At 38.4% G+C, this 21,874-nt stretch overlaps 1 protein-coding gene across 4 annotated transcripts in view; it reads right to left on the bottom strand.

Moving 5' to 3' along the window:
- Positions 1-320: 320 nt before the first annotated feature.
- Positions 321-21,874, bottom strand: part of GASK1B (golgi associated kinase 1B) — a 42,533-nt gene continuing 20,979 nt past the window's right edge. For 3 of the 4 annotated variants that reach the window (XM_060299885.2, XM_060299884.1, XM_060299882.1), the window contains exons 4-5: positions 7,008-7,234; positions 321-2,315 (exon numbers count right to left, since the gene is read on the bottom strand). In XM_060299885.2, the coding sequence (XP_060155868.1) occupies positions 1,949-2,315; positions 7,008-7,234 (594 nt within the window). In that variant the 3' untranslated portion in view covers positions 321-1,948. Of the gene's footprint in view, positions 4,086-7,007; positions 7,235-21,874 lie in introns of all 4 variants that reach the window. The other variant, XM_030865755.2, reaches the window with a different exon arrangement.

The following is a 21,874-nucleotide window of genomic DNA, read 5'->3' as shown; positions in this document are numbered from 1 at the left end:
TCTAAGGTGAAAAAAAGTGTTGAACTAATTTAACCATATGAAACGCTGATGTAAGAAAGTCATCTCTGTGACTTCATTCACATACCATGTGAATTTTTAGGCTACAAAACAAAGTCTGCCAGTAACCCGACTGAGTCAGACCTTTCAAGTAGATGATCAAGTAATAATTTTTAATAAATTAAAGGATTAAATGAAAACAAACTTAAGCTGTTGATCAAATGGTAGCGTTCAGTTCGTAAAATTATGTGACTCTGTTTTGAAAGTTGTTAAAGTTTCAAAATTTTAAAATCATGACTCTCAAGAAACTACAACTATTTGGTTCTGCAGTCAAAAATTTATTAAAGCAAAATTTTCAAAAAGGTAGAACTGCAACTCCTGTGCAAATGTAAAATGAACATATGTCAAAGATTTTATTCAAATAATTAACTAACAAGGGAACCAGTAAGATGGTAAGATCATTTCAAAGAGTATTTCAAAGCTAAATATTTACAGGCTATGTTAGGATAAGATGGTTGGACTAGATATAAAAACTGGTTAATGTCCAACAAGGTAATAAACTGTAAAACCATTAGGGTTGTCTCTTCCACCAGACAGAAATGATTTGCATCTCCCTGGGATAAAAATTGACAAGTTAACCTCTGCTTTAGAGCACTGTTAAATAGTCCATTCAATAAAAAATCAAGCCCAGCCTTGCACTGAAAGAACACTTCTGGCTATTTCCAAGTGTCCGGAAACTTCTCTGACAAGTCAAATCATCTTTCATTCATGAAAGTTCTTAATTCTTGATGACACTATTTAGTTTTTAGAGAAAGGTCTTCATCATCTTTATTTGACCCATGTACAATTCCCATATCATATTTTCAGACTAGTGCCCTAAATGGGCATTAGTTGTTCTGTGCTAAGATAAACATTAGAATTTCATAAGACAGTCTGTAGATGAATCTACAACTAGGTTATTTTAGTCATTAGCTGTAATTTAATGTATATTTAAAAGTACAATGGTATAAACAGGCTATTACACAAGTTCAGGGATTATAAATATTTTGAGCATAAGTCTAAAACACTTTATATTTCAATAAGCTCCCCAGGTGCCTAATAAGCTTAATAAATATGAATACTATAAAGAAAACTTTAAACATAATGGTAAGACTCACCCAAAGCAAAGAAAACCCTAAATTAGTGTTTTCTTCTAGTTTATGATACCTGTTACCTAATTTTCATACCACCTAAAACGATGCTAAACGTACACCAACAGAAGTCATGAAATCACTGTTAATGATATCAAATACATGCATACACAAACACAATCCAGTATAATGTTTGACTGTTCAGTTGTTTCTTTTATCATGAATGAAGGCAGCAAACATTCTCCTAGACTTCACTTCTGAAAAGCAGCCCATCTACAAAAACACAAAAACAAAACCAAAACAACAACAAAAAAACCACCTACAGAATAAAAAGCACACATCTTTCATTTCTAATATTTTTATTATACATTTTTTAGATATTTATTTTCATAATATCAGCTAAAAAAATAATCACAGAAGAATAAGCTTTTGTATGTCTGCCCAGGTAAACTGCTCTGTTTCAAATTTGTCAGGTTACAAATAAACGCCATAACGTGCGACGTGAACCAAACCACAGCATAGTGAGTATACCTGAAAGGCACAGAGTGTTCCCTTAGTTCCAGTAAGAGCAGAGTATTACTTATTAGAATGAAAAGCCTGGCCCTCAGTCATCCATTATTCAAAAATAATACAGCATGAATTATTCACTGATTCCAAAACAAAATACATTGTTGAAAAGCAAAGGTGACTAAAATAAACATGTGTTCCTGGACCTTACAATCAGACCCACTAGTGGGAGGACAAAGCTACCCCAAAACGGTGTAGCTTGAGATGCAAAATTAAAGCCGCTTCTGAGGACCATGGAATTCCCAGCATCAATTTCACAAATTTGGATAAGATGGTATATTCCATAAAAAGCATTTTAAAATGCAATATGCCACATGGATAAGACAAGCTATAAGGCAACTTGACAAAGAGTTATTTGAAAGTAGAGTCTGGATCTCCAGACTTCTGTTAGGCCAATTTTTCATTAATGTGCTGATTATTGAGACGTAAAGCGATCTTAAAAAGCCCAAATCCAGCAGGCAGACGTGGAGACGCATGAGGGTCCAAGCGTACACTGAATGTGCAGGACCAGGGGAGGCACTCAGGGCTACAGAGGGGACACTGAAGAGAAGATCGTCTGAAGACCAGCTCCAAGGGTCCGCCAGCAAGGGAAGGTGCTGAGAATAGGGCTTGAATGCGACCCTAGAAAAGTTATAATTAGATGATTGAATGATTCCTTTTCCCTTGGTCTGTCTTCTCTTGTGTTCAACATGCTATTTTGACATTCTGCCCCATTCATTGGTGTAAATTATAATCTATAGATATGCTAGCCTTTATCAAAATGTCTTCAATAGTTCTAATTTACAGTGATATTGAGTGACCCTCGATCAGAACACAGAAAATGGGGTGCACTTTAGGAATAACATGCAGAACTGAGAAAACAGAGGATAGAATGCATTATAAACATTCTTAAATTGTATTTTTAAACTGAAAGAAGAAGTCAGTAGAATAGCTTCTTAATAAGGGATGGGGGGAGGGTAATAATGATTTGTTCAGGATTTGAAATCTCTATGTGACCATCTATCAAACACCATTATGTGGACACCTTCAAGGACATGAAGACTCAACACAGGAATACTATGTGTTCACGTCCTTCTACCTCATTAAAAAGTTGGTAGAGTTCGGAAAGAATTATTTGAGCCTAAACAATTTTGGCTGTTTCAGTTCTAGTCATGTGCTTTCATTGAGGAGAATTGATCAGCGTTGGGTTTTAATTGATGTTGTTCATATTTTTCATATTAGAATAAGCCAAACAATATATTTAAACACATTCAGTATCCGGTCCTATGGTCAATATCTGGACAATATCAATTAATTCAGCTTAAATATAATTACACAGAACAAATTAGAAGAAACCCACTGTTATTAATGAAATATACAGAAATTATAGTATATCCTTGGTAAAGATGACAAAAAGTGTAAAAAGAGCATCCACTTAACAAAAAGATACTCTGTAAGTATAGTTTCACATGTGTAAATACCTTATAACTGCTGAATGTCTAAGCCACTAGACGTAAGTTGGAGCGAAACTGAGAGAGCAAAACTACTTAACGTATAAATCTTCGGATATGGATGGTTTCTATACTGGCAACAAATACCTCTCTAAAAAGGAATGGAAAATGCGATTCTTGAGCTCAGGATCACAGAGCTGGCTGATCATTTATAGGTACAATAGAATATACACTGGGGGCTTTACAAATAAACCACCATTTCTCCTAAGAATTACCGTAAGCTCTGAGGTTTCTGCAGATCATACGCCTCCAATTTCCAACATAGAGTTGCCTGTGCATAGTGTTGAGACTGCTCTATGTTCTAACAATTAGCAACAGAAGGACATCCAGAACCGTTCCCATCAGAGCAGCAAATTATTAAAGGAGTCACTACGTCTGATTCACACTAACCGACACGACAGATATTTTAACACGGCTAGCTGGGATAATAACTGCAACCATTCTGTGCTCAGATGTTGCGACTCACAGGTCATGGTGTTGAAGGAAAATGTACACCTTTTGTAGCAGTATAATTGTAAAAGCTTTTAGAGTCTGCTTATAGTGTTCAGGCTCATCATATATACTTGATTAAATTCAGTTATTTTGTGTATTCATCGCTACTGCCTCATCCCTAAAAGGACTTGAGGTTTGTGTACTTGACCCCAAAACAAAAATGCATAAATATATGTAGAACTCTAGCCACAAGACCTTTTGCTACTCATTCATAGGTAACACTTTGGCCCCATGTGCAGTGATGTAGGTGAGCAGGACTTTGGCTCTCTGTTCAACTACATCGATAAGCTTCTCAATTCCTTGTCTACCTCCCTGACTCTCCCAGTAAACTTTATCAAGAAACAGAGACTGAAGGAGTTTCTGCCGTAAGTGCTGGCTCTTCAAAACAGAAACTGCAGATTCAGGAAACCTAAAAAGAGAAAATGATATTTCATTCTTTGTAATTGCTTGGAAATATTATGCCTTACCCAATGGCTCTGCCCTTCATTAATCTGGCAGAAATCACACTATCAGATAATACCGTGAGAATCAAAACGTTTTTTGTCACTGTCAAGCTGACACATCTCTTAATAATTACATACTAGAAGAATAGGTTTCAAGGGAACTGCACCTTCTATACCATTGAGAACTTGACATAAATACCAATGTCTAACTTAAGGTTACAATATGTATGCAAAGAGAGGCATGGAATGAGAATGGATTCTGATAACCTGGAAAAATACTTTCCTTAATCTTAAGCTCCATTGCCCCCATAGAAACCACTTTAATCAGTCAAGTAGAATCGTAACCTTATAAGTGTCAACAAGGGGTTTTATGCAAGGAAATATGAGAAGAAAAATGCTGACAATTTCAGTAGAGTACTCTTCTAGAGGAGAAGACGCATGACTGAACTTAATGAGAAATAATCCAAAATGTACGTAGTAAAAAGAAAGAAATCATTCCAAAATGCCCAATTAAATAAAGAACTGCCTTTGGTTCAGATAATACTTCAGGATTTCTAAGAATCTGGGAACATTCTATTAAACCGGAATCCTAAATTGTTTTCAAATAAATTTAGCAAAACTCAAGTTTGAGACCCAGGGCATTCCACAATGAAGCATCTCTCTGGAAAACCTGAGGTCAGTTTAGAAGGATCCTTGCTGAATTACCTAAAGAGAGTGCATTGCAATTTCCGCTCTTCATTTAGGAAGAATAAAGCCAGGGGTCTAGCATATACATTATCTGAAGGACTTAGTAAAATTTCTGGTTCAAAATTACCTGCAATGTTTTGCTGAATCTCCAATTTGGCCTCTCTCCAAGCTTTCATTAAAATGCTGATGAAAGCACAGTACAAATATTGGGGTGTAATAGTAAACTTAGTTGTTCCTTAAAAGCTAAAACAACATATAAAAACTAAAACAGAACATATGCTTGTTTCAAGAGTACAGTCTGCCAGGAGTTTCAGGCCTCTAAGTACCTTCTCCAAAAGTCAGTGGGGCAAGCTGGGGAGAGCACTGAGGGAGCATGAATACAGCAATCCATGTGCTCCAGCATTTCTGATGCTGCAGAGAGACCAAAGGCCACAGAGCTGGACGTGCTTAAAGGATGCTAATCAGATGCTCGGAGCTCCCCGAAGACATGTCCTATATAATTTAGTGACCATAGTACTAATTAAGTAAGAATTTTTGCTCTACGAAGTACTAATAATCCATGATTTATAAATTCTATGGCCCTTGAACTAATTTAGCTGTGGCAGAATGTACGAGATGAAACTGCTAAAACCATGGATCTCTTTAGCGACTCATCCTTTTCATAAAGGAAAATCAAAAAAATTACCTGACTTTGCATTACACTGATTAATAGAAATATTCTATGCATAAATCTGGCTTAGCAAAGTCTTCATTTTTGCTGTTGAATGGGTAAATTACATATTCAAAGAAGATTTAACTTTAAACTCATTACTCCTCATAATGCATTTAAGGTTAAATCCTCTTTGAAAGCATAAATAAAACGTGATTCATATTTTTATGAATGTATAGGATAGATGGATTCTCCAGGCATACACTTAATTCTAAGAGGAAATGCAGGGATTTAAAGAAGACCCCGTAATACCAACTCAGTAAGTGATGTCTCTAGTATGTAAATTTTCCTACACATAAAATTTCCTGAACTTAGACACTTAGAAGAGAGAATCTAAGAGAATCCACATATTCTACCTTCAGTCCACAAACAGATGTGAAGAATGAATATTAACAGGGAAAGACACAACAAAAACTCATGAAAGTGGGGCTCCTGAAACTCTCATTGTCTCTAGTGTCAAAAGACCATAAAATCCACATTACCTCATTCATGGAGCTAGGAAGAATTGTTGAAATATGCTTCAGAGTTTTATTAACAAGAGAAATAGGAACAGCAGAAACACCAAGAGTCACTGCAGAAAAATTACTGGACTTGGACTTGGAAGGCCTGGCTTCTACCCTCAATTTTAGGCTCGCTCATGTGTCCCCAGCAGTCACTCAGTTTCACAAATGGCCGGTTGACTGTTTCACTGAAGCACCCTTCTATCTTCAAGTTCAGACACACACCCCAGTTCCTTAGTGACCCTGATTTCTCACTAAGGTACAAAGACTATGAAGTGTGCTTTTTGGGGGGAAGCACTGAAATGTAGCCTCAGCCTCCATGGTTGGGGGCGAATAGCTCAGACTCTGCAGTGAGGTTCCTGCCACTATGGAGTGTCTTAGTTTCCTGTATTTCCAAATCCTTCTTGAGTGTAAGCTCAAGATACTTTTCCCCATAATCTATGTCTATGGAAGGATCTTCAAATGCTCAGAAACCCTCCTACTTGAATTAAACAGCCATTGTCTTTGGCTACCATGTCCTACTCGGCCGACTGGCTCTGACTTCCCATGCGCTGATCAAAGTCACTGAGTTTATTCTGCCTTTGGACATCCTGCCTGGTCAATATCAGCTCGTCTGTTAGTTCCCCGGTCCTGTGCCCTGGTAATGGAGCCCCTGTCACCTGCTCACCCCTGCTGTGCTGCTTCCTATTCCACAGACCTCCACATGACTCCAACCTCACTCACTCACATGGATTTTCACAGTGAGGGTCAAGCCACATGATGGAGGTGAAACTCAGTAGGACCTTGTAGGTTGCACAGGTCAGTGACGGTAAAACCTGGCGGCACCCTTATTCTGTTCCCCTTGGGTTTGGTTCCCTTCTCTGGGCTTCCATTCCCAGATTCTCTTTAAGGGCTACATTGATCAGACACAGGATGTGAGTCTTCTCCAGACCTTGCTACTTATTCAAGAGAAATGTAATGTCCTGCAGATGTTACTACATCAAGAAACTTACTCTTTGATGCCTTCTAACAGTTTGAAGTTCAAGTTATCTTCGCTTCTGTCAAAGAAACCCTTGTTGTCTATAAAGACCAAGTGCCTTGGGTCCTGCTTTCGCTGGACAATGTGGGCTAGAGCCACGGCATCCTGGTTGTCGCACTTCGCCCTCCGTCCACTCTGTACACAGGCATCTTCCTTCCGAGGTCGGAACCCACAGCAGTTTATATCCAAGCGATTATAAATCTTAAAAGGGAAAACAAAAACAATTCTGAGATGCTGAGTAAAAACAAAACTTGGGAAAGTCGGAAGATTTCCAAAGAATGAGCGCTTTCTAAACAGCTGACTTGCCAGGATCTAACTGGGGCCAGGCTCATTTAATTAAAGGCAACACTTAAAGTCCAAGGTTCATATCCTTCTGACTCAGCGATGGGTCTAAGCGTTGCCAGATCTGCTAACAGCTCCAAAGGCAGGTCGTCCAAGCTAAGCATCTCCACCCTTAATATTCAGAGTTCCCACTGACATCATACACCGATGCGTGGCCAGAAGAATCTCTGCTCTGGTGCTACTCGGGACAGAAGATAGAAACAATTGTACTTTGACACATCCAGAAACCCTGAGTGATCTCAGAGGCTCTAAAAGTTGACTGCATCCCCTAACCTCTCTGGATTTCAGTATTGCAGTGTCTAACGCGAAATAACAGAGAAGAAATCTATTGAAAAGATGCGCGATCCAGTAATGATAGCCAAGAACACTCTATGTATGGAGCCCAGAGTTAGATTTTAAATAAGTAACCAGAGTGAGCAGAACAGTTGGGCCTATTGGTGTTTATTGTGGGTAATAAGGCTACTACCCTCTAGAAGAGGGCAAACAGATTAACTAGGAAAGGGAGAATTGGGTTACTTCCATTTCTTCTGGGCAAGGGAAGAAATAATATTTATTAATCAGGTTAAAGAAAAGCCTAGGCTCAGGAGTTAGATAAATTTAAACTCAAGTCTCTTCTCTCACACTTTTCAGCTCCGCGACCTTGTATAGATCCCTTTACGTTACTGACTCTCAGTTTAATTATCTGCATAATGGGAATGAAACTATTCACCTTGCGCATTTAGTGGGAAGATTAATGAAAGTGTCTGGACACACACCAGCCCTGACCCAGGCATCTAGAAGATACTCAAAAAAAAAGAAAACTGTCATTACTATTGTTGAGACACAACGCACACACTATATGAAGTGATTTACCTCAGAAAAAGCTTCCAAGGCAAAAGGTAATTTCTCCATTTCAGTGAAGGAAAACTGAGCCTCAGAGGGGTTAAATAATCCGCTCTGCTACTTAAATATTAGTAAGTAGCAAATTTAAGATTCAGACACAGTTGTGTTTTTCTTCAAAATGCCACGATTTCCCCCCAATACGTCACGTTGAATAGTTTAAGGCTAGTAGAAGATTGTACATACGCTCAAAATTCAAAAGATGGCTCAACACAGAGTGTCATTTTTATTCTTTTGTCACTAAACTCCCATCCTTTCTCTTCTTCCTGGGTTTTTGCATATCCTGTGGGGCTGTGGCCACTTGCTAAGGAACGGATGCAGAAAGAGTACTACCAAAATTGAGCCTAATTTGAAACAACTCTTCATTCATTCATGCAACAGATGTTTATGTAACATCTTCTACCCCCTAGCAGTGGGCCAGGCACCAAGGCAAATGTCACCCATGGCCAGCACCCCTCCACCAGCACTACTTCCGGAGGAAAATGCAGTGGTTTAATCTTGTCTCACTACCACAGCAAACTTTGAGAACTGGACAAAGGACCCTCCTCTCTGTTTTCTGCAGATAAGTAGACTTGGTATCAAATAGCACACTTTGGGAAGCAGGAATTATAAGAGAAGTTAGCATAGGCCAATTTTCTATGAGGTTTATATAAAAGCAGTTACGTGGGATGGGGTGGCCCATGAACCACAAGCACTTGGACAGTTCGGAGGGTACAGTGCTGGTCGAGAAACAGTCTACAGATCAGGGAGGGCTCTGGCAGAACTGGCTCCAGGCAGCAGATCCACAGGGTCATGAACCTAACCAGTGGTTTATCCAAAAACGTCACATCGGCTGACTCCAGGGCATGGTGAGTTCCCAGGGCTGGTTCAAAGTTTCCCAAAGGTGGGCAAGAGTGCCCAACCATAGGACTGCAGGTTAAATGAAAAAAAGCGTAAGTTGGAAACTATTAGAAAAATGTACTGAGCCCTTTCTTCTCAATTTGATTTATTTTATGTGGCACCCTGACTGCCTTTGACTATAAGAGAAACCAAATGATACAGAGAGATTGTATATGCTCACCAGTTTTTGAGTGACCATCGGGGGGTCAGGGAGAAGGTAAAGTTAACTCTTCTAGAGAATGCTTCTCACCCGATGTCCCCCCTTTGGGGGTGGGGTTTTAAAATTTGCTTATTGGACTCAAGAGGAATTTTGAGAGTGGGCTGACTATTTTTGAGGGCTTGTCTATAAAATTATATTGCCAGTCACTTTCCAGTGTCTCTTTTTTATATACATTAGCTAATAATTCTCAAAGAATCCTTTTCCCATCATCTTCACATGTTTTTATCCAATTATAATGACATTATATACAGGGGGAAAAACTTAATCCTCTTTCATTTTGGCTACAAAATCAAGGTGTGTTGTGTTGGATATGTGTGTTTAGAACTTAAATTTTAACGACAGATCTACCAGCCAGTTCTTAAATGGTGCTCTGAACCCTAAGCTCTTTCTTCATTTTTGATTTCTAGTAGCGGGAAAGGACCAAGACATATAGCAATATTTCTGTTGTTTCTACAACAAGGACACAAGTATCATATATGCTATTGCTAAATAACAAGCACTTTAACGTTCAGGCCTAACTTTTAGTACTTCTGTAAATATTATACTTTTCTATTTTTAAGCTAAAAGAAAGCATTAAAAGTTAGAAGTGGGACAGACCGACTTAGGGCATCTTTTCACTATCTTCTACCATTGGACTGTTTCGAACAGTGCACTTTTAAAGTGTTTTGTCTGATCTCATTTTGAATCACTCAACAGTCTGTGATGATTTCACCACTTCCCTGTCAGACTGTTGTGCCCTTCAAGTCTCACAGACCTTGTTATTGAAACTGGGTGTGTGCGTTCAGCTTAACTTCTCTTCCAAAAATGTTTATCGTTCCTTTTGTTCAGATCTATTCATGTACCTGGTGGGTATGTTAACACATGTTGAGTGTGTGTGGTGTGTGTGTGTACACCTACAGATAGAGAATCAGATTGCAAGGCTTTAAATACTCTGAGTTTTACTTTGTTTTTCTTAGCATCCAACTATAGTAAATTATGTCTTTGTATTAATAACCTGGTCTAGCAAGGGCTTAAGCAGCTCTTAAATCTTGTTCCTAGCTCTTCCCAGAATTCTGTTTATAGTCTCCCTTTCAAATTGACGTTCAATATACCCAAAATAATTTGACCACAAAACCATAATCCACTCCCTTAAATTCAACACCATTTTGCTTGGCATTTAATTTAGTTATATATTGAATATACTTCCACTTACACTGAGCAGAGTTTACCCACTTTTTAAGGCCCAATAAAGCACATCCTAGACATCTATATATCCATAAGTATGGTTTTAATATATGTACTTGTTTAGTCCACACATTTAAGTGTCGCATGATCAGGCACCATAGTTACCATCTACATGTCTATGTTCTTAGATAATAATCCTACAAAGAAACCTATTTGGGGGTAAATCTTGTCAGTTAAGCAGTTAGGTGTTGATCACCATTATTGCAACTTGTTCAAATTCACATCTTCTTACTCTTTAAAACAAGGAAAATCTTTTGCAAAATTGATCTTCTGAATCTGAAGATTCCTGCCAATGATGAGTTTCTATAAAATGACTCTTTCCTCTTTTAGGAAAATATATCTTTTCAATGTTTACCTAACTAAAATTATACTCAGAAAATTCAGGTGTTCCTGCCAAATATTTTGTTGTTGGGGATATTTTTAGATATCTTGCCTTCTTCTCAAGTTTCTTTTTTTAATCCCATTTTCCTTTTGGTAGTGTGAGTTTTGTCTGTAAGAAAAAGTATCATAAGAGTGACTCAAGTTATGTGCACAGAGCCCAAACCAGGATGTCTCAGCTGCCCTGACTAGCTCTCTAAGGCCCAGTAGAAACCTGCAGAAATCCAGTCACTCCCCATACTTCTGCACCCCACCCTTTCTACCTGTGTCTTCAAAGAGTGGATCTGTGGGAGTTTCTTCTTATCTCTTTTTAATTGCTAAAGTAAAGCAATTAAATGATTAATTTTATTGCCTGAACAAAGGCAATAAAAATATTCTAAACATGCTGCTAATATTAATAATGAAAAACATAATAGCAGTCATTTACTGAGTGTTTGGTATGTGCCAGGAATTGTCCACTTAATTCTTTACGTAGATTATTCGATCCTCATAGCAACCCTAAGAGCTAAGTACTAACAAGAGTCCCATTTGATGAATGAGGACTGACTCAAGGTCCCTCAGCTGACACATGACAAAAGTCAGGCTTCCAACCCAGATGTCCATCACCCTGTGTTTCTCAGGGGCATCCTCCAACACGGTGCTGCAGAGAGATGAGTACATTTGTGCAGAATGTTAACTGACCCAACTTGCAATAAGTACTGGTCACAGGTTTCAGCAGAAACACAAAGAACTTCAGTGCAAGAGAACTTCATGAAGGAGAGGATATTATAATTGAGTTTTAAAAGACAGGCAGTATTAGCTAAAAAACACGCAAAGGCATGAAGGTAGCAAATCCAAAGGCATCTTTAGAGAACCTGAGGGTATGTTAGACCAATGCTTCTCAAATGGTCTGCCATGAAAAACCTAGTGGTTTTGCCTTTTCTCTCCCCGGGCCCCATATTCCATTTGGCCTGTTGCTTTGTTAAAAGATGATAAAATAGAGATTATCGTATTAAGCGAAGTAAGACAGAGAAAAACAAATATCATATGATGCCACTTATATGTGGAATCTAAAAAAAACGATACAAATGAACTTATTTACAAAACAGAAACAGACTCACAGACTCAGAGGACAATCTTATGGTTACCAAAGGGGAAAGGAAGGGAGGGATACGTTGGGAATTTGGGATTAAAATATAAACGCTATTATATATAAAATAGATAAACAACAAGAACCTATTGTAGAGCACCAGGATCTATACTCAGTATTTTGTAATAACCTAAATGGGAAAAGAACCTGAAAAAGAACATATATATGTAAAACTGAAGCACCTAGGGGTAAGACAGGAATAAAGACACAGCCCTACTAGAGAATGGACTTGAGGATATGGGGAGGGGGAAGGGTAAGCTGTGACAAAGTGAGAGAGTGGCATGGACATATACACACTACAAAACGTAAAATAGATAGCTAGTGGGAAGCAGCCGCATAGCACAGGGAGATCAGCTCTGTGCTTTGTGACCACCTAGAGGGGTGGGATAGGGAGGGTGGGAGGGAGGGAGACGCAAGAGGAAAGAGATATGGGAACAGATGTATGTGTATAACCGATTCACTTTGTTATAAAGCAGAAACTAACACACCATTGTAAAGCAATTACACTCCAATAAAGATGTTTAAAAAAAAACTGAATCACTTTGCTGTACACCTGAGTCATTGCAAATCAACTATACTTCAAATAAAAAATAAAGAAAATGTAAATAAAATTTAAAACATTAAAACTGCCCCTTTACAAAGAAAACTGCATTTTATAAAGAAAGTTTAAATTACACAATAAAACATGTAATGAGTGGAATTGAACAATTCACTGTAGTAACTCATCCGACGCTTGGTACAGAGCAGGCACTTGACATACGTGTACCATGGACAGAATTCTCCCGAGAGCATCCGCTTTGCATTTGGCTATTTACAAAGCTCCTCCAAAACATTGTCTTCTTTGGGAAGACTCAAATGAACAAAACGATTCCGGTAGAGTAAGACGTGGGTCTTTTTAGAACAGCATCCAGTGGATGGAGTGGGAAAGATGGGCAGGGAGCAAAGAACAGGGCTGCCTGTCCTCCTCGTTTGCTTCTGGTTGGCGCCTTTACGTGGTTCAGTTTCACTAACTGTGGACCACGGAGTCTCACAGCCCACGGGGAGTCCATGGAACACCCTGCACGCAAGAGGCATTTGAAAAACAACACGCACATGTGACAGAAATAACAATAGCATTGTCATTTGCAGTTTTCTGGAAGATTCCTTTGAATTCCAGTGGTCTCACTTGACACCTCATTTGTTTTTAGAAAATGCACGGAGAGAAAACTTTCAGTACATATTTTATCTCAAAAAGGCAAAAAAACAGTGAGAATTGTCAGCCCCACCCTAGGAAGAGAAACACAAGCATATGGACTGACTTACTTGCCAGCTAATAACTCACGTTGGAAAATCCTCGTACTTGGATTTGTCTTGATGTCAATCAACGCACTGTTGCCATGTTATCAGTGGAACCAGATTTGGATCCCTGTGGTCTAGTGGGTGTGTGGATCTCTACTAGATCACAGAGAAGGGCGACCTCAGACAAGCACCACGGTCCCTATGGTACTTGTGATCACAGACCTAGGCCCATACCTTGGAAGCTCAACAAAGCAAAAGCAAAAGCATCCTTCTCACCAGTCTGCACCTGTATAGCTAGGGAACTCTCATCTCATGAAATAATAGGTTTCATTTTTCTTCTGTGCTACCATGGCAGCAGCTAGCCTGTTAGATGAGTATGCATTCAAATGTGACCAGCAGAGTAGCTGGTGAACGATGGGAAAAGTAAAAATCGTTTGCGGTACATAGATCTAACTATGGGCATCGGTTCCCCTGTGCCTCGGCCTCTGTAAACAGCAGTCATGGCTCTACACCGCCTATCCTCCAGAATTCCACGCTTAAAAATAACTATCAGTATATACCAAATCCATGCAGACTCTCCAGTTTCTGTCCCATTACTGAATCATAAGTAAAGACTAACAGTGTTTTTTTATATATAAGTAAAACTATTTTTAATGCTACAATACATTTGGATCTATTTCTACAGATGCAGTATTTGAATTCATGTACCTCTGAATAAATACCAGAAGTCAAACATCATTCTGCCACAGAAAGACTCTGGAAAGAGTCACTTGTCACCAGGCAAGTGACAATCTATTTTTAGAGAAAGAAAATTCACATTCTGTAATTTGCACAAGCAGAGCTGCGTGAAAATAGCCTGTCAAAGGCACACCCACCTTCCTGTAAAGATTTACAAAGAGCACTTGACTAAGAAAAACAGTAAATATTTTATGGAATTCTGATTTATAGAATGGATTTATATGAAGCAAATATTTAAAACAGCAATAAAATAACCTTAATATAAGTACACTTTCTTAAAAATACTTTCAATGAAATGAAGCAGCATTTTTAATGATTTAACATTAAACAGGATTGCCAATAATTTTTAAATGATGTACATTTACATCTCAGGGAACAGTTCATTCAAAGCTTTCCCCTTGCGTGACTTGACGTGTATTCATTTTTAGCATTCTTATGGAATTTCTATCTGTTTTATTTTCCTCTATTATGTAGTATTTTATTATAAGGACAGTGGCAAAAATGAGTAAAGATAAACTAAATGACTATAGCAAAACACAATGCTGATTATGCTGACAAAGATTCTGTGCTTGACCAAAGTCAGGCTCCTGAACTTTCTCCGAGGCTTTTCACGCCCTTCCTTAAAAAACCAAGTTTTAGCAAGAACCCTGCAAAGTCAGTTTAACCAGGAGCCCTCACCCTTACAGCTACCTGATCACGCTCAATACCTGACCTGGGTCCTCAGCTTCCACCATCCCAAAGGTGATGTCTGAGCACCTGTCTTTAGCAAGAATCTGGTTAGGTCACTTTACCTGGAACTCCCCTTCCCCCGGATGTTTGCTCTTAGCCATTTTTCACCCCATGACCCCTACTCTGTCCCCTCCCCCGGCTATACGTTCCCACCTGCACTGCTGTATTCTGGGTTCAGCCCCATCTCTCTCCCCACTGTAAACTCCCACTGCAGTGATCCCTACACCTATTTCGATGATCGTGAACAAAGGCTGATTTACCATCTTTAACAAGCACCATGGAATAGTTTTTCTTTAACAATGATTAACACAACCTAATGTAACATACCCCAAAGTTATTGAAGCTTATTTTTTATGGAAATCAGCTCTCTTTATAAGAAAGATAGACTGATTATTTTCTGGTTCTTTAAAAATAAATTGCTGCTTGAGAGTAGAATGGAGATTGCCAGGAGCTGGGGAGTCGGGAAGATGGAAGATGCTGGTCAAAGAGAACAAACTTTCAGTTAGAAGATGAATAAGTTCCGAGGATCAGACTATATTTAATAATACTGTATTGTACACTTGAAATTTGCTAGCAGAGTAGATCTTACACATTCTCACCACACACACACACACACACACACACACACACACACACGGTAACTTTGTGAGGTGACGGAGGTGTTAATTAGCTTGACTGCAGTAAAGATTTCACAACATATATGTAAATCAAATCACCCTATTGTACACTTTAAGTATATGCATTATATTTGCCAATTATACCTCAATAAAACTAGAAGGGAAAAAAAGAGAAAATAAATAAACAAATTCTGCTTTACTAAATTAGACTTTAAAAACAAAGATTATTTTTACACACATGTATAGAATTTCCTGTTTGAAAATGTATTTGTTTCTATGCTCCCTGGGTTGGCAAATAGCTATAAAGTAAAGCCATTTATGTAGCTTAGATATGAAATCCCAGGATACTGCAAAAGCATTTTATGTCATGCCGTTACTAATTATCAAAATAAACCAAAAGGTTAGGTATCACATTACAAATAAAGAAAAGGCTCAGAGAGGCTAAGTAATCTGCCCAAGGAGACACAGCTAGAGAATGATGTGGATTTCTACCAACTTCCGCCTTTTCCACACTGCCTCCCAACATGGAGAAGACAAGATTCCTGCTTTCACAGAGATTCCAATCGAATGCCTCTAAGTATGATTCACTGTGTATCCTCCACATCAACCAACACCACGATTTGCACGATGCAAATACTCAATAAATGTCTGTTGGAAAAAATGAAGGAATGAATGCCAGTTCCTACTGAAATCTGTCTAATGCAGACAGCTAACTACTAAGAGACCTCTCTCTAATCAGGCCAGACCTCCATGTTTTCCTGATCCAGTATCTTGTAAAAAGCTCAGAGTGTTAAAATCAAAATCAAAGAATCTTAGAATTACAGAAACGTCATAACGCTGAAGTTACCAGAGACTATACAGGCAAAAGTGAGTTTATTTCAGAAAAATTACCCTAGAGACATAGTTCTCAAACTTTTTTATTTCAGAACGTTTTGGCACTCTTAAAAGTATTGAAGCCCCCCAAATCCTCCTTTATGTGGGTTATTTATCATATAGAAATTAAAACTGAAAAAACTTGAATAGTTACATATTAACTCATTTAAAAATAACACTGGTACACCCATTACATGTTAATATAACATATTTTTAGAAGAAATTGCTGTATCTCTAAAAATATAATAAGAGAAATGGAATTGTTCTTGCAAGTTAAAATGGTGTTAAAGGAAAAAACAGCAATGAGTTGAGCTCCTGATTCAAACAATTGTATAAGTGGTTTTCCTCAAGACAACCACTGCACTGTGGGAAGCAACAGAAGTCCTTTATACACACTTTCCACTTGCTCACCCAAAATATTAAAAAGATGTACACTTCCAGGTAGAGACTTAAGAACATTAACAGTTTTTATTGCTTCATCAAGGACTTTCTTAAGTGCATCAGGCATTCATTCCATGGGTCTTTTCACATGAGTCCATTGGCCACGAAAGGAGAACAACTCTTGGTAGAGTCTGGGGCCAACTTTGATTCATCCCAAGGCACCAACAGATTCACCCATGATTGCAAATTTTGTAAATATTGTAAAAAAAAGAAAAAAGAAAAAACTCTGAGTTTTGTGACCTCACAGACTCCCCTGAAAGGGCCACAGAAAAGCCATCACCCCAAACAGTCCCATTCAATGTGACCATAATCAGTAACAAATGTGAAAAGTCCCGTTTATCTCTTAGTTATCTGTGTCCATAAACATTTTGAATATGGTTGGGAAGAGCCTGTCACTAATAGAATCCTTATGGACCAGCTCTCCCTTAAATCTCTCTGAGTCTACTTCCTTGGGCAAAACAAACCATGAATCTTTAAAAAATAATTACATACAAAACACATATATATGGAGCCAGATAAATAGTTGCTTGTCCTCTCATTGTTGCTAGGGCATACTGTTGGGTTGCTTTTTCCACGGTTTCCTTATTTACCTCCTGGCAGATTTATCTAGATTCAACGCTTAGACTTCCTGTTTTCCCGGAAAACAGCAGAGTCAAGGATGGTTTCAAACTGTCTGTGTTTGCATGGCATAGGATCAGTGGCGAAGCCAATCCCAAAAGCTAGCTCAAACAGTGCATTAAACAATCTTTGAGTCTCAAAAGATTATTGATGGAATCACACAGGCTTCCTCTAATCCCTGATCTCTCCAGCCCAGCTATGGATACAACAAGATTTAGGATTGATGTGTACTGACCAGGCACTAATCAATTTCAGCACAGCCTAAAAATTCCATGGCAAGGGTTGAAATAAGCAAAGATGACCTGTAATTAAGGAAAATAGACTGTGCTTTGATTAACAATTACATTAGAATTGACCCAGAAATGCTCAGGTGGTTGTCACTTGGCAATATGAGGTTTATGAATATAATGTATTTGAACAGACATTTCTCCTTTGATTCCGACAGATACAAGAGCAAAGACCTATGTCAACCCATCCACATTTTACACAAATGAGGCTTTAGCGTAATCCATGCCAGAAAGCTCTGAGAATAAATGCTAGACAGTAGGTGGAAAGGATACATAAAATTCTAAAGGCTTTGAAGTTGGAAGCAGACGTCTGAGCAACTCTGTGCTTCTTCACAGGAAGGAGATGCTTTGAGACACAGAGAACCCTTAACAGGAAGTGGGCCAGGATCCAGAGAAATACCTTCCTGCTGTAGAGGCCAGGTTGCCAGTAAGCTACGCCTCTGTCACGGACTAGGGTTGGTGTGGCAGCTCTTTATCTTCAAAGTTGCATCCTTGAAAAATCAAATAAATAGCTTAAATTCTGTGGAGTGAGAGAATGTGGTCTCTAAAAGGTCTCCACCGGAGAAAAGATGTCAAAGCCCAAAAGACAGACTGACAAAGGTCAGGGCCTTTGTATTTACTTTCTCCATCCTGTCATGTTCTTGCAGAGAACTGTTAGCAGCAGAAGTACATTCCATGTAAGGGCCATAAAACGTGAAACTATTTGCCTTTTGAAATAGTGCTTGTTTCCTAATCTCCACGAGGTTTTGAGTCGGCCTAACTTCTTAGTAGGAGGATGATCTAACGCGTCAATTTCTGCAGGAGAAGACTTTACCAGCTTCCTAGATGGAGCTGGGTGTGTGAGTCAACCAAGGGGCCATCTTTTCTGGGAAAGAATCACACTGAGAAATGAGATAACAATAGTTCCCAGGCCTGGAGATGACATTGTGTCAGATTCGAGAGCCAAGACACAAGATCTGAAATGATACCTGAAGCCCACAGATTGGGTGGGAATTATCTACTAGAACACAGAAATCCCTCGGTCCAAGTTGGTTGAATTTAATCGAACCCTGTAAGCAGTATCCTGTATGCTTATAATTCCTAGTTTTGTTTATAAAGTAAAATGAAAAAGTACTAACATATGCTCATAGGAAAGATAGAACAAATGGTTGTGAAGCAAATTATTTAAATACAACACCTAGGAAGCCAAACATAGCCTTTCATATAATGTTAAAGGTCCAAAAGCACTAATGTGGTATCTGTCGCATTAAGTTCAGATGAGGAAACCAAGGCAAAGAGAGGTTAAGTAGCTTCTCAATGTTCAGAAATTAGTTATTGGCAATTGGAATTCAAACTTAGCAGACTGCTTCCAGAATCTTAGTTTCTAACTGTTAAACAGACTATATCTGAGGTCAAAAAACAAGTTTTATACCTCCTAAATCTCCTTCTGTTATTTTATTTAATCTTTTGAAAGGAATTTGACCAAATCTTGGAAACTCAAATGCTCTCTAGAATACTACCCTTTGTCATCCTCATGGGGGAGAATTTTTATCCACTCAGTTCAGATACCCACGCTTCAAGAATAAAAGGTTACTTGTGCCTCTATCATATTTAACAGACCCAGTAAAATGCCATAGCCTTTGGGAATGTAGATTTTTTAATTGGGTGAAACAGAAAGAATGTTGTGTACAGAAAATTAACAAGTGTGTTCTGTATTCCCTTGCCCTTGCCGTAGCATCAGAGTAAGTGATTTCAGTTTGCTTCAGGCATAACTTTTCTAAGACTGCTCACAAAATCCACCCAGTATAATCCAACATATTCCCAAAAACCATTTAAATAAGGCATATATTTGACTTTAAAATAAAAATTTCAGTGTAATTGATGAGAAGCATTATTGTATAAAAAATAACCATTTATTATGGTACTCATGAAAAATGGCCTAAGCTTGTTCATCTATTCATTTATTTGCTCAGTAAACATTTTCAATAAACATCTCTCTATAAACATTGTATGATGCTAAACATAAGAAGCAAAAAATAAATAAAATAAGATCTTACAAAAAATGTAAAATTTCTCTGGAGTAAAATCTATTAGAAAAGTCAAAAGAGGACTTCCCTGGTGGTGCAGTAGTTAAGAATTCACCTGCCAATGCAGGGGACACGGGTTTGAGCCCTGGTCCGGGAAGATCCCACATGCCGTGGAGCAACTAAGCCCATGTGCCATAACTACTAAGCCTGCGCTCTAGAGCCCACGAGCCACAACTACTGAATCCTGTGCACCTAGAGCCCATGCTCTGCAACAAGAGAAGCCACTGCAATGAGAACCCCACGCACTGCAACGTAGAGTAGCCCCCGCTCGCTGCAACTAGAGAGAAAGCCCATGCACAGCAATGAAGACCCAATGCGGCCAAAAATAAATAAATTTTTTAAAAAGTCAAACGAAAAACAACAAAGTAAGAAAAATTATTTGAGACATTTAGGGTTGGATAATAGCTAACTTTCATCACATAAAAATGTTTTTATAAATCAATAAGAAAAAAGTTATGGAATGCAATAAAAACATAAATGATTTGAACAACCAAGTCACAGGAAAAAAAACACAAACAATCAATGTATGAAAATATGTTATCCTCAACCTCACTTGTAATGAAGGACCTGGAAATATATACAAGACCCCATTATCCTCCATAAAATCAGCAAAAACATTTATTAGTTTTCCACTTCCCAAAGTTGGTAAGAGAGAAGGAAGCAGACACTCTCACACATTACTGGTAGAATTGTGAAACACTGCAACATCTAGAGAAAATTAGCCTTCGCCTGTGACTTTGGGACAAATAAATGCTGGATGAGTCAAAAATGTACATCCATTCCCACAGATGCCACCCTTGTGTATATAGTTTGATCTACTTTTGTAAACAGTGACCAAATGAACTCTTAACAGTCAGACTAACTTCTGACTTTTAGATTCAGTGCTTTAACCAGAGCCAAAACTGGGAACTCCAATCTTGGTGTCTTACCTTGGATGGTTCCAGGTTAAAGTCTTGCAAAGGTCTCATCCTCATGAATTATGGGGGATGAGAAAGACTCCTCCCTCTATTGCACCCTTAAGAGATTATAATATACTATAATATACTATAAACATAATTTTTATATGCACTAGGAGACCTAAAACTTTGTGTGATTCACTTTATTGTGACATTGGCTTTGTTGTAGTGGTCTGACACCAAACCCAAAATCTCTCTGAGGTATGCCTGTATTTAGGATGCACTAAGAATCATAGGAACATTGCCAATCCATGTTCTTTTTCTCATGGTTTCCCCAACCTCTTTATCATTCCCAGCCTACGATCCCACTCAAACTTTCTCCTTCACTATTTTATGGCAAAATGTTCTTCTTCTTTTGACTGCATAACAGTAAGAACTTATATTATTTTTGGCCAGCCATCCTTACATGGATCTATCTTTTTGTTTTATACAGTATAGTTTCCTACCTAAGTAATGTTTTAAAAATGAAACTTGGTGTGCAGCATTGGGATAACCATCTCATACTGCTTCGCTGCCCCTGCAGTGGTTTTCTATGGTTTAATGCACAGCAGATATCGCACAAATATATCTTCATTGGTTGAATGATCGTTGGAGCTTCCCTTAACAGAAAGGAGAATGATAAAGACAGATGGTAGGTTGAGATTTAGTTGAAGGTTCCAAAATTAAAACAAATGTCACCAGAGACAACTTCTAACAGGGTTTGCCATCTAATCATTATAGGTTAGCTCTTCCGTTCATCAGCTGCAAACATCAAGGTCTATCCCTTCTCGTAGACTTCACCACAAGGTTCATGAATCTCCTCTCCATCCCCCACCCCCTACCATGGTCATCATCCTCAGGACCTTCAACATCTATGCTGACCACTCCCCATAGGGAATACCCTTACCTACTTCAGCCTAGCAATCTTCTTCCATTCTCCACTGTATTGCTACTACATGTTATCATACCAACATCTTCCATTAAACTAAGAAAAACTTGGTAGTTGTTATGTAATAATAGTTAAAAATATGAAAAATACAGTTAGCCAAACCTGCTAAAATCTCTATTTGGGAACTTACTAGCTAAGTAACACCAAACAAGAGAGGTAACTCTTGAGAAACAGTTCTCCATGGCATTTCTGCACATCTTATATCAAGTTTTCTTCTGCACTATCTCTTCAAGGATGCCAGTATAGCAAACAGGCTTGG

This window comes from Globicephala melas, chromosome 5 (genome assembly GCF_963455315.2).
Source record: "Globicephala melas chromosome 5, mGloMel1.2, whole genome shotgun sequence".
Taxonomy (NCBI): Eukaryota; Metazoa; Chordata; class Mammalia; order Artiodactyla; family Delphinidae; genus Globicephala; species Globicephala melas.
The sequence above is the reverse complement of the archived record's forward strand: the minus strand, read 5'-3'. Positions and strand labels throughout refer to the sequence as shown.